Consider the following 14,133-nt stretch of genomic DNA (forward strand, 5'->3'; position numbering starts at 1 on the left):
GAGGCAGATTCTCGGGGAGATCTTTGTAAATGAAAGTGGTCGTTATCATGAAAACCAACAAAGAACTGAGGGATCTGATTATAAAAAATCCTCCCAAGAAAGATCAACAAATTATACTTAAATTAAGCAATAATATGATAATCCAGATACGAAATATAGGGTTATTTTTAGAAAAAATAATAAATTTTATTGCACAAATATTATACAAACAAGACAGGGTATTCATATAAAGTGATAAGTGACAGCTAAAGGAATAAATGCACTACAAGATGGATAATGCAGTACATAGAGAAATGCGTCCCACAGCAAGACTGCATGTCTAGTAAATGGCAAGTATACAAAAATATAAGATTAACAGACCTAAAAGCTGACAATATACAATACAGGGCCAGCGAATTAGTAAGCCAAAAGAATAAGTAAATGGTGGTCTGTATATAACCTTGAGACATGTTGGATGCCGCATGCAGGGGTGCTAGAGGGACGCGCAGGAGCCTCGACGTGCGTTTCGCCTCACTCGGCTTCGTCAGGAGTGAGAAACCTGTTACATGTAATGCTAGCCCCGGAATCCTGCGCCGTGCAAAAGCACCATTATTTGTACCCATTCCGCCCTTCTATGGGCATTGGCTTCAGTGTTCTTCTGTGCAGGCGTCGGCGAGTCGCTGCTTCTTCAGGCGCAGTGACTTCTGGCGTGCACAGCAATAAGGTGCTCTCCCCACTTCCTTACTTCGTGCATAGTTAGGAACCATACAGTGTATGATGCCTCTGTCAACCGTATATGCATGGTGGGGAGAGCACCTTATCGCCAGACACACTGCAGGTCACTGCAACAGAAGTAGTAGTGACACGCCTGCATAGAAGAACGCTGAAGCCAATGCCCATAGAAGGGCAGAAAAGGTTCTATATAACTGCGCTATTGCAGGGCACAGGCGCGGGATTCTGGCACCACCATTACACATAACAGGGCACTGTGATGCTGATGGGAGGGGGGTGGTATGATAATGAGGACAGGATGCCGAGATTTCTTGCAGGAAATAAAAATACGATTTCTCAACAACAAGACCCCTAATATGAGGCATACAGTTAGGACTAGTGTAACATTTCTACTCCCACATTAATAGGTCATATATGTCCCAGGGGGTGACTGATTCCCTATAATCCATGCGGCCGCCGCTGTCGCCTGGGAAAGGTGATAAATTCAGGGGTTAATGATTTTAATCTAATGGAAGCTGGTGGGGATGGAAACAGTGATTATTGGAAAACTCCTTTAACAAATGACACAGACATGAAAAAATAATTAGTGAAAAAAACAATTGAAAAACACAAATGCGAATATGCAGCTGACCATAACCGCAGGACCGTGTTCACCCGAGGATTATTTGTCACCTATTCTAACTTAACTGTAAACTCCAAATTTTTTTAAAGAATTTAATTTGCAAAAAAAATGTTTTTCATTTTTGCGCACACATTACACTTATCGGTAAGATAAAAACAAACAACACAGGCATGAAAAAATAATTAACTAGTGAAAAAAAACAAATGAAAAACAAACACAATTGCGAATATGCAGCTGACCATAACCGTAGGACCGTGTTCACCCGAGGATTTCTTTGGTAGCCCCAGAAATAAAGTTAGGGACATTACGCCGGCACGTGTGCAACTCTTGCTGCAAAGTGGTTATAATTTTTTTTTTTTTACGCACATTAACCCCTTGCACCATGTGTTTTTTTTGAAGCTCTAGTCTATCAATAGCTGATGTTTTACAGTTTTTTTGACGGTTTCCTCACAAGCCTCAGTGGCCGTGTTGTCGGATCACCTTGGTGACTATAGTCACACGCCGTAACCAACGACATAAATGAGCGGAAGCACGGACTGTAGACTCAGGGCTGAGGAAGTGACAGGTGCCCGGGGCCTGTGTGCCAGAGGGCCATACGATGACGCTGTGTACACTGAGGAGGGGTCTTATTCCGGGTGTGTTCATAGGAATGTAAGGATCTAAACGTCAGAGAAATCCACATTCTAGTGAAAAAGGTAAGGATCTGAAATCATTGCTTTACCATAGCACTGACCTATGCTATAGCGGCGTACAACATTCTCTTATGCCTTTTCTTATATTAATCAGCTAAGCTTTCTGTCTGTGAATGCAAACCTTTATCAATCCAAGGGCTCAAAATCCTGACCGAAGCTTCCACATCTCGCATCGAAGGTTTTGATATAATTGGCAATGTTCTGAGAGGACAAATCTGGATCTAGGACATAGAAATGTAGGTAAAATGTATCAGCCTGGAGAATGGGTGGGCCACAGGAGTGAAGGTGACTATTGTGGAGGCCGAACCAATAGGCTGAAATGAATTCTGCTCAAAATTAATATTAAGATTATTTTTTATTATTAATTATATAATTTATAATTATTCATTCATACACACAACACCCCTTTACACAGCATGAACCCACATGCAGCCTTCATATATATCATATAATCCCCACACAGCCTCACTATATACAGTATAAACACCACATCGCCGCTATACAGTATGAGCCCCCCATACCCTCCTTATATAGACAGTGAACCCCCATATACATTATGACACCACACACCTATAAAAAAAGAAACAACACACACTCCTTGGTCCCGTTCCCCCGGCGTTTTGCTCCGGTCTTTGCTGTATGCGCTGACTCTCGGCACAGCAGGCGTGATGTGGTGACATCATCACCTCTGCTGTCTCAGTCACAAATGCTGATTGGTGGAAGAAGGATCCGGCGGCTTCCTCCTTCTCCGTCTCAATCACTAATAGCTTCATCCTCGGAATGCTGAGTGGGGAATGGCGGCAGCACAGTGTCTTCAGCCCTTGGGCAGTGTTGGTCCGTGAGCCGGACTGGAATAGCCAGAGGACAGATGTGATCCGCGGGACGCACTTTGCCCAAGTCTGGCTTGTAGTATTGACTGCGCAGCTTACAAAGCATCGCCTGGACTGGATATATTGTAGCAAACCTGCAGCTGTGAGAAGTTCTAGTTCTGAGCAAGTTCTAAGACTTTAGTGTAATTACAGACAACAGAAGTCTCAAAAATATAGTCAAAGTTATACATCAGAAAACCAGGGTGAAAACGTTGAAAACAGAGGCGTAGCTAAGGGTTTAGCTTAAGGAGTGGGCCCCTAACAGGTGGACATATCATTGGTGCAACCTGCACGGCCGTACATGAGCGCAAGAGGTAAGGGGGCCCATTTCTACCTCCAAAAAAGGTGCAATTTTGTATTGTTAGGAGCTCTAGGGCTGCAAAGGGATCATATATTGATCTTGTACAGGGGCCCTTTCTGTGTCCACCTGTGGCCCCTAACCAGGTAATCATGATTTTAGCTATGGTGGTATAGGGGAACCTCAGGAGATGACCGCCCTGTTATTGAAAATAAAAGTCTATACAAAGACCAGCACTGATATTACCACCTTATGGTGACATATAGTGATAGATACCAGTCCTGCAGGACATATAGAGATTACTGCACAGTTATAGATGGTGACTTACAGAGGACGTTCTTTCTGGTGGAGTCATTCACTTATCCCATCTTTTCCATCTGGCCCAGACCAACATGGCGACTTCTCCAGCCAGGACTCGTCTGCAGAGATTAGAACAAAGACACATTTCTCTTCTCATATTTCCAGCACCGTTCACATGAAATTCATGAAATCCTAGGATGTTAGAGTTGGAAGGGACCTCCAGGGTCCTTGTGTCCAACCCCTTGCTCAATGCAGGATTCACTAAACCATCTCAGACAGATGTCCGTCCAGTCTCTGTGTGAACAATTCCATTGAAGGAGAACTCACCACCTCTCGTGGCAGTCTGTTCCACTCATTGATCACTCGAAGTGTCAAAAAGTTTTTTCTAATATCTAATCTGTATCTTCTCCCATTCAATTTCATCCCATTGCTTCTCGTGTTTCCATGTGTAAATGTATTCCCAAACTGCACAAACTCCTCATCCTGCCGATACCCCAATACTGAGCCGCTGCTGACGTATGTGTCCCTATTACTGTACCTGCTGTGGTACAAAAACAGAGCTCCTCTTACTGCCCCACATACTGTAGTAATGCCACCACTGTGCCCCTTACATCGTAATAATGCCTCCTTTGTGCTCTCTAGAAGGAAAAATTGCCCCCTTAAAAAATATTAATTTCACCGTATGATGATCCCACAGCTCTCCTATACACAGTATGGAGGGCCCACAGCTCCCCTGTCCACCGTATGATGATCCCACAGCTCTCCTATACACAGTATGGTGGGTCCACAGCTCCCCTGTCCACCGTATGATGATCCCACAGCTCTCCTATACACAGTATGGAGGGCCCACAGCTCCCCTGTCCACCGTATGATGATCCCACAGCTCTCCTATACACAGTATGGAGGGCCCACAGCTCCCCTGTCCACCGTATGATGATCCCACAGCTCTCCTATACACAGTATGGTGGGTCCACAGCTCCCCTGTCCACCGTATGATGATCCCACAGCTCTCCTATACACAGTATGGAGGGCCCACAGCTCCCCTGTCCACCGTATGATGATCCCACAGCTCTCCTATACACAGTATGGAGGGCCCACAGCTCCCCTGTCCACCGTATGATGATCCCACAGCTCTCCTATACACAGTATGGAGGGCCCACAGCTCCCCTGTCCACCGTATGATGATCCCACAGCTCTCCTATACACAGTATGGAGGGCCCACAGCTCCCCTGTCCACCGTATGATGATCCCACAGCTCTCCTATACACAGTATGGTGGGTCCACAGCTCCCCTGTCCACCGTATGATGATCCCACAGCTCTCCTATACACAGTATGGAGGGCCCACAGCTCCCCTGTCCACCGTATGATGATCCCACAGCTCTCCTATACACAGTATGGTGGGCCCACAGCTCCCCTGTCCACCGTATGATGATCCCACAGCTCTCCTATACACAGTATGGTAGGCCCACAGCTCCCCTGTCCACCGTATGATGATCCCACAGCTCTCCTATACACAGTATGGTAGGCCCACAGCTCCCCTGTCCACCGTATGATGATCCCACAGCTCTCCTATACACAGTATGGTAGGCCCACAGCTCCCCTGTCCACCGTATGATGATCCCACAGCTCTCCTATACACAGTATGGTAGGCCCACAGCTCCCCTGTCCACCGTATGATGATCCCACAGCTCTCCTATACACAGTATGGTGGGCCCACAGCTCCCCTGTCCACCGTATGATGATCCCACAGCTCTCCTATACACAGTATGGTAGGCCCACAGCTCCCCTGTCCACCGTATGATGATCCCACAGCTCTCCTATACACAGTATGGTAGGCCCACAGCTCCCCTGTCCACCGTATGATGATCCCACAGCTCTCCTATACACAGTATGGTGGGCCCACAGCTCCCCTGTCCACCGTATGATGATCCCACAGCTCTCCTATACACAGTATGGTAGGCCCACAGCTCCCCTGTCCACCGTATGATGATCCCACAGCTCTCCTATACACAGTATGGTAGGCCCACAGCTCCCCTGTCCACCGTATGATGATCCCACAGCTCTCCTATACACAGTATGGTAGGCCCACAGCTCCCCTGTCCACCGTATGATGATCCCACAGCTCTCCTATACACAGTATGGTAGGCCCACAGCTCCCCTGTCCACCGTATGATGATCCCACAGCTCTCCTATACACAGTATGGTGGGCCCACAGCTCCCCTGTCCACCGTATGATGATCCCACAGCTCTCCTATACACAGTATGGTAGGCCCACAGCTCCCCTGTCCACCGTATGATGATCCCACAGCTCTCCTATACACAGTATGGTAGGCCCACAGCTCCCCTGTCCACCGTATGATGATCCCACAGCTCTCCTATACACAGTATGGTAGGCCCACAGCTCCCCTGTCCACCGTATGATGATCCCACAGCTCTCCTATACACAGTATGGTGGGCCCACAGCTCCCCTGTCCACCGTATGATGATCCCACAGCTCTCCTATACACAGTATGGTAGGCCCACAGCTCCCCTGTCCACCGTATGATGATCCCACAGCTCTCCTATACACAGTATGGAGGGCCCACAGCTCCCCTGTCCACCGTATGATGATCCCACAGCTCTCCTATACACAGTATGGTAGGCCCACAGCTCCCTTATATATGATATGCCCGCAGCTCCCGTACATACAGTATGATGTCGCCCAGAGTTCCCCTATACATATAATGATGCCCCCAATGCTCCATAGAAATACATGCAACTGAGCGCTCCGGTCCCAAGTGCAAGCGGCAGTGCTGGATATTAAGATGCAAGACTTGTGCAAGTTTCTCGCAAGTCTGATCCCTGCCTAATAGTTAATAGCGTTCCGACACCTTGTGACGCCCACACTGACAGCTTCTCTGCAGGGAGGAAATTAACTTTATTCCTCCCGGCAGCCTTGCTCTCCCAGTCATAAGGTTTGTGCTGGTGTGTAGATCGCACTAACCCACATTTCAAGAGAAGCTCTCATCACAAAAGGATCTTTAAATCAGGGGTTTTTATTCGTGTTAAAAGTATTTTTTATATCATACAATGTGATTTTCTGATTTTTATTTTTAGATTTTGTCTCTCACAGTTGAAGTGTACCTGCGATAAAAATTACTGACCTCTCCATTCTTTGTAGGTGGGAAAACTGGAAAAATTGGCAATGTGTCAAACACTTATTTTCACCACTGTACATGTTAAATAAAACCTGTTCATAGAGAAGTCTGCTTCTTTTTTCTTTTATGAGCTACTTTTTTTTTTCTGCTTTCTGAAATCATCGATGACTTTGAAAAACTGCTTACCGTATTCCGTCTTGGTGAAAGCAAGATGGACTATAAGTAGCTCACTGAGGGATCAGGTTCCAGAACACACATTGAAGTCTATGGAAAAGGGAGGGAGGAATGAAAAGCACAGTGAAAAGTCAGGCAGGCACAGACAGATGATGTTGCAGCTTTTCATCAATTTAATGCTGGATTTAGCTCCATTCTGCAGTAAGATGTTCTCCATGCTGTTGCCGCTGCTTCTCTGAGCGCTACAGAGGGAGAAGAGCAGATATCTGTTTCTCTGTGTTGTAGCAAGGTGGCAAGGGGTGGTAGTCATGACCAAGTCTCTTAAAGCAACAGTCCATAAGCACCCCAGCCCCTTGTACATGAAAAAGACAGGTGTGGTCCCAATCCTACAGCACAGTCTGTTACCTTCTTTCCATGTTCACTGCAGCCATTGAGGGTGAGGATCCAGGAAAAACACAACAGGCACCGTTCTGCTCCAACAGGGAAAACTCTACTGTACATGAAATAATGCTTCCTGCTCTGTCCCTGCAACTTCATGAGCCGGTTCAGCATCTCCAGCTCCCAGAAGGGGTTAAGAGCCACAAAAGTCCTTCAGTTGTCACTCACACTGTCCCAGTGTGCTGTTCCGTTGCCCGGTAGTCCTTGGCAGCCTGTAATCCCAGCCGGGAGTCCTTTCTGTCCCAGACGGGGACATGTATTCCCCAGACGGAGTTCCCTTCTGTCCCCGACAGGGACACACATCCTGCCTCAGGCAATCCTGCCTGGGCTCTGACTAGAAGCAGGAACTTCCTGCTCCTCACCCACTGGCAGGACCGACCCCTTTTATTACCGTATCTCTTTCTATCCCTAAGGCCTGTTTCACACTTCCGTTTTTGACCATCAGTCAAAATCCGCCGGTTTTTGAAAAAAACGGATCTGCCATTTTTTTCCCCATTGAGATGTATTACCGGCGGATCTTGATGGACGGCCATCCGCTGGATCCGTTTTTTTGCAGATCCGCCCAATCTTTTGCGTCCGCCGACATGCCTGGACGGACCCTGCAACGCTTTTTTTGCTGCAGGATCCGCATTTTATAGTGCGCATGCCCAGAGAAAGGAAGTCAGCCGGGAATTTAACCCTGAAATCCTTTCTGGCGGACGAAAAAAACTCTCTCTCCCTCTCCCCCTCTCCCTCTCTCTCTTTTTCTCTTTCTCTTTCTCCCTCTCTCTCTCTCCTTCCCGGGCAGCGGTTCCTTTAAAATTCTTCATTCGGCAGATCCGTCAAAAAAACGGATCCTGTGGCATCCGTTCACATCAGTTAATAACGGATCCGCTTTCCGCCTTTTTGGCGGATTTTGACTGACACAAAAAACTGAAGTGTGAAACAGGCCTAACCTAACAATACAAGAGATAGCATATACAATACAGGTCATACCTTACGAGAACATAATACAGACACAGTAATCTCCATTGATAAAGAAGAGTAGTTATAGCAAAACATCTGGGCACTGCATGGGGGACATGTGCCCAACAAAGGAGAGAGGGACTGAGGGTCCCTGCCACCTCCTTACAACATTTTATGCTCAGAACCAAGTGAAAATTAGGTGAAAACTGCAGTGCACAGGCCATCTAATGCTCACAAATGGGGTTATTCCTTATGTGAACAACCCCTTCACTGGAATAAATGGATTGCCCAAGGCAGAAATACATTTTTGGCTTTAAAATAACAAACCGAGAAATACTTTCCCTCCGACACCATTCATTAGGAGTCCACCATAGAGGTCTACACTGGCTCTAGTAGGTATGTTTGCTCTGCTTTAAAGACACAGGACAATGGCAGCCTGTGATTGGCTGCAGCAGTCAGGTGATTAGAATTGTGAATGTTTCTCTAATTTCTCTTCTAGTCACCCGACTGCTGCAGACAATCACAGGCTGCTGCAGCCCTTTGACTCCCGATTGCAGCAGACGTCACTTACAGACCTGGACGGGTGCCAGACAAGCCCTTTAATCTTCATGTATAGAAGAATATAGCCCATTTAACATTCTCTATGGTGGTTTCTATCTGTAGTGAAATGTGTGCCTAAGACAATGTTAAAAATCCCTTTCTTTAATAGAAAAAAGACAAATTATGGCCTAGACTAGAATCAGAACGGTAGAGATGGATGAGACCTCCAGGGCCATCCGGTCCAACCCCCTGCTCAACGCAGGAGTCACTAAACTATCTCAGATAGATGTCTGTCAGCCTCTGCTTAAAGACTTCCATTGAGGGAGAACTCACCACCTCTCGTGGCAGCCTGTTCCACTCATTGATCACTCTGTCAAAAAGATTTTTCTAATATCTAATCTGTATCTTTTCCCATTCCATTTCAGACCATGATCTCCATGTTGACACTGCAATGTTGGGTGACCCTCATTAATTGCATTTAACAATGTCCCTGTTCCTACCAAAGCATTACTGCAGAAGAAAATCCAATACAATGCTATTCCTTCTTTTACATATTGTTTTGAATCTGCAGACACACATCTATATGTTTTCATGGTAACAGACAACAAACAAGACATGTAGTCTGATTCCGCTGTCCTATTGCTCCATCAATCATCTACAGTAGTTCTTGCTGATATACCAAATGTATGTTAGTAATAATTGCCTAAAGGTATTTTCCCCCTTTAGAGAGAGTTTTCCTTTTTTTTGCTTAAATACATATATCTGAGGTTAAATAACATTTTTGCAATTTGGTTTTGCACCTTTTGACTTTGGCAGGTTTTTTGCTTCTCTGCACTTTCGACTCTGAAGCGGTCTGCAATTATAAATCATCTGAGAAGAGCTCAGAAACAGACAGATAAAAGAGCTGCAAACTCTCCTGCCCAACCATCAGAATGGGTTCACTGATGGAATTTCAGATCGTTCATTCTACAGCCAGCCATAGACAGTGTAACACAGAGGCTAGAGAAGGAAACTGGTGCAAAATTTTTAATAAAATCCAATTGCAAAAATATATATATATATTTTTTTTGCCTGGGTTATATGCCGTTGCCCATTATTTTAACATTGATGTCCAGGCCTTAGGATAGGTCATCAATGTCTGATCAGTGGGGGAGAGCGACACTCCCCCCCCACCAATCAGCTGTTCTAGGAGCCCGAATTACGGAGGTGCTCTGTCTACTGATAGTGACTGTGACGAAGTACTGCACATCCGCCCAATATTCAAGTCAACAGGGTGCAGATATGAATTACCCATCGAAGGCCATTAGATGGAGCAGTTCCGTAACTGGGCAGTCGTAACTGATCAGTTCCGGCAGCCGGAAGTGCTCTGTTTACTGATAGTGGCCGTGTCCGGGTTTTGCACACCTGCTTCCTATAGGTGTCACACCTCCACCAATCAGACATTGATGACCTCTCCTAAGGATAAGCCATCGATGTTAAAATAGTCGACAACCAAGTTAAGTAAAAAAACAAAAAACAAACAAAAACACCCTAAAAGGTGGACGAGGACAACCCTTTAAGATTTTGTTTTGGTTAAGCAGAAGACCTGCTCCTTCAGTCCTCTCCAGTGAAGAAATGGTGAACTCAAGATGACAACTCTCTCCGTGTTTCTTGATGTTCCAAGGTCTATAAAGGATAAAGATAAGCAGCAGGAAGAGGATTATCTCCAAGACCGGAATAGAAGGAAAGTTTTCCTTGGGCACAAAGGTAACCTTATAAGAGAGATTACACCTTATTGTAGAAACTAATTTTATTCTGAATTAATTTCATTTTTGGGAAATGAATTCAAAGTCTCCGTTCTGAGGCTTGTAGTCACATTCTTCATCGACAAGTATGGAACGTTTTAAGGTTTGAGAAGAGCATGGTAAAGGGATAGGCTTGTGCTGCACTCTTGCCAAAAATGGCACTGAAAATTTGGTAAAAAAGCAATCAAGGAACACACCAGACTCCTATATCTATAAAGGGAATTCTCCACTCACCCGTGACTTATGGGCCATCACGTATAAGCTGTATCCGGTCTTCACCGTTTTATGTTAGCTGCTACCCGCCAAATTAGTTTTGGAACCATTTAGATGTTTTTTTTACAGATATTTCTACAGATCCTTTTTACAAGTTGTTTCCGCTTTACATGGAAATATACTGAGATATTCTGTGAGAGTCTGCAAGAAAAAAATAACCATATAATATACTGAGAAAAGAGTAAAAAATTCTAAATGAAGTGAATTGGAGAAAAACCAAAAAATAAAATCTAAATTCTGCTACTGTTTTTTGGGTTCCGTTTTTATAGCTTTCAGTGTGCAGTATAAATGACCTGGAAACGTGGCTCGTTAGGTCAGTATGATTCCAGCCGATATAAAACCTGTACAATTTATTTTATTACTTATGGTAATTGGCTTCAATAATTCTGAATTCTGACCTGAAAAATAACAACAGGCAAAAAGTAATGCCATTTTCCGTGACCCATAACTTTTTTATTTTTTGCATCAACGGAGCCGATTGAATGATTGGTGAGCTGTACATTTTACTGGTACAATTCTGGGGTAAATAAGATGTTTTGATCACTTTTTATTGTCTTTCTTTTTATTTTTTAGAAGATGAGCGGGAACCAAAAAACAGCTGCTTTGACAATGCAATTTTTTTTTTAACAGTGCTTGGCTTATGGATTAAAAAATTGTACATTTTAATAAAACTTTTATGCTTTTTTATTTTTTAAATATTTAGTATTTTTGGATGAGGATAAAAAAACCTGTTAACATTTCACTGTATTTTTTTGTCCGCAGAGGGCATATGAGCCTGTGGTCTTTTGATTGCATGTACTATATACTGCAGTGCTTCAGTATTTGGGCTGAGTCAGACTGCCATATAACTCGTACGAGAATTGCATCGCACTGCACGGACTGGCCCGGCACCTCTCCTGACCTAAGTAAGACAGCGTGATGGATTACTATGCAGCTGTCAAGCTCAGGTTAGGAGAGCTGAAAGGCAGCACGAGGTTTCCCATGCGATTCTCGCACGAGAAATACGGCAGTCTGTCTCTGCCCTTAATAAAATCATGGTCTCCTTTGAAGCCCACTGGCACGTGCATCTATCATGAGAAAAGTCTCTGGTGTTGGATAGGAGTTCCAAAAATTGTTGAGCAAACATGCTTGGCAAGTTTTGGAATCTACCTTACAAGTAACTGAAGACACCCTGCCGCAAAGGTGCGCCAGAAATGTCCAAAATGGGAATACCCTATTGACCTTGACAGGTAGTGGCATCATATAGTAATGCTGGTTGGACCTTTACAAAGAAAGTACATTTCTTCACATGTATTAAACAGCTGAGATACTTTTTTGGTGCAAGTATGGGGACGTGGCATCTTCCCATCTTTCATTAGTCTGCAGTTCAATCCTTAGGCCGGGGTCACACTAACCGACGCAAAATACGGTCCGTAGTCTACAGGCGTAATACGGATGAATGACCCCTAAACAGTGCTCCGTAGGCAATCCGTAAGCAAGGTGTGGTTGCGTATTTTGCGCATGTCTGCATCCGTGTGTAATCCGTATGGCATCCGTATGCAATCCGTATGGTGAGATTTTCTCGCCGCCTTGCAAAATGGACATATAATGGAGCCCTATGACAGGGTTTATAACAGAAACGAAATAATAGATATAGACACATAGAATGCATATATATATATATATACCCACAAGTCACTGAGATGAACATATATAAATATATATATTTATATTTCACAGAGTTCTTCATAGCAGAATAGCCGCTAATTAAATTGCCGACTACTATCAAATAATTCCCCAACCCGACATGAAATGACACATGGTTTACATTCAGTAAAGCATTTCATTTCATGTTTTTTAATATGTCCTTGACTAATAATTAGATGAGGGTTTGTGTGCAAAATTTGGGAGTTGTAGTTGTTATTTTAAGGGGTTAATTCGTTGTTAAACAATTCGTGGGCTTCCCATTGCCCTGTAGCGGTTGCGAATGGGTTAATCTAACAAAGGGTTAATGTCACCTTACAATCGAATGGTGACATTAACCCTTTGTTAGATTAACCCTCTCGCCACCAATATAGGGCAATCGGAAGCCCACGAATTGACCCCTTAAAATAACAACTACAACTCCAAAATTTTGCACACAAACCCTCATCTAATTATTAGTCAAGGACATATAAAAAAAACTTTAAATTAAAAGGTTTACTGAATGTAAACCATGTGTCATTTCATGTTGGGTTGGGGAATGATTTGAGAGAAGGCGGCAATTTAATTAGCAGCTATTCTGCTATGAAGAACTCTGTGAAATATATATATATATGTTTGTCACAATGACTTGTGTGTGTGTGTGTATATATATATATATATGTATTCTATGTGGCTAAATCTATTCTTTCTTTCTTTATTAAACCTGTCAGTGTGAGTTTACTGTATAGTGCACTGAATTGCCGGCTTTTCTAAAAGACACCTGGTGCGTATTTCTCACAAGTCACATGTGTGGTCCATGTGTAATCCGTATTTTTTGCGCACCCATAGACTTGCATTGGTGTATTACGGGCATAGTACGCTGACAATCGCAGCATGCTGTGATTGGCACGGACCGTAGAATACAGATGAGAAATATATGGTTGTTGGGAGCTGCCCCATAGAGAATCATTTGTCCGTGTCTAATGCGAGCTTTTAGCGCCTCTCACTCGTCCGTATTCCTCGCCAGTGTGACCCCGGCCTTATTCTTTGTAAAAACTTTAAATAAAAACAACTTCTAAAAGAAAAATCACCTAGTGTAAAACAGCACAGGGTGTAGAGGAAACTGAAAATCAGGAAAGAGGGAGATGCAGCTGCAGATTCACACTCAGTTCTCAGTTTCAGTAAAATGGCATTTTTTTTGTCTTACAATAGAATAACTTAGTTACTTTTACATTTTTCTGACCCTGTGGCCAAAATAGACAGCATAATGTGTTTCTGATACAACCTATAATGTTGATCTATATGTTATTGGGGCATGACCAACTTTTGCCCCATGCAGGTATCAATGGGCTCTGTTAAGCTGTATCCACAGAAAACTATGTTTATTTGGTCTATGAGAGCATTAAGCTCTATTAAAACGATATTCTCATGTTATTTTTTGAGCAGTTCAGAGATGTGCAGTCTCATTACTTTCTGGTTTCTGGGGGGATGGGGGCAGACACTACTTGAGTGATACTTATGGCGAGTAGCAGAGTTGTAGTATTAGTAATACTGCTAAGCTCAGCACAAGTTTTCTTGTAAGACATTCAGTTGTCACTGGTATGTTCTGGAGTGTACATTGTTATCATTATTTTACACATAGAGATACCAGGGCATATGAACAAGCACACAGCTGGGAAAAGTGAGA

The 14,133-nt window shown here is 44.0% G+C and overlaps 1 protein-coding gene across 1 annotated transcript in view; it reads left to right on the plus strand.

Moving 5' to 3' along the window:
* Positions 1-1,870: 1,870 nt before the first annotated feature.
* Positions 1,871-14,133, plus strand: part of LOC141060779 (aspartate aminotransferase, cytoplasmic-like) — a 56,993-nt gene continuing 44,730 nt past the window's right edge. The window contains exons 1-2 of the mRNA XM_073557133.1: positions 1,871-2,028; positions 10,308-10,473. Coding sequence (XP_073413234.1) covers positions 10,356-10,473 — 118 coding nt within the window. The 5' untranslated portion in view covers positions 1,871-2,028; positions 10,308-10,355. The remainder of the gene's footprint in view (positions 2,029-10,307; positions 10,474-14,133) is intronic.

This window comes from Dendrobates tinctorius, unplaced genomic scaffold, assembly GCF_039654945.1.
Source record: "Dendrobates tinctorius isolate UK_male_01 unplaced genomic scaffold, ASM3965494v1 ptg000245l, whole genome shotgun sequence".
NCBI lineage: Eukaryota > Metazoa > Chordata > Amphibia > Anura > Dendrobatidae > Dendrobates > Dendrobates tinctorius.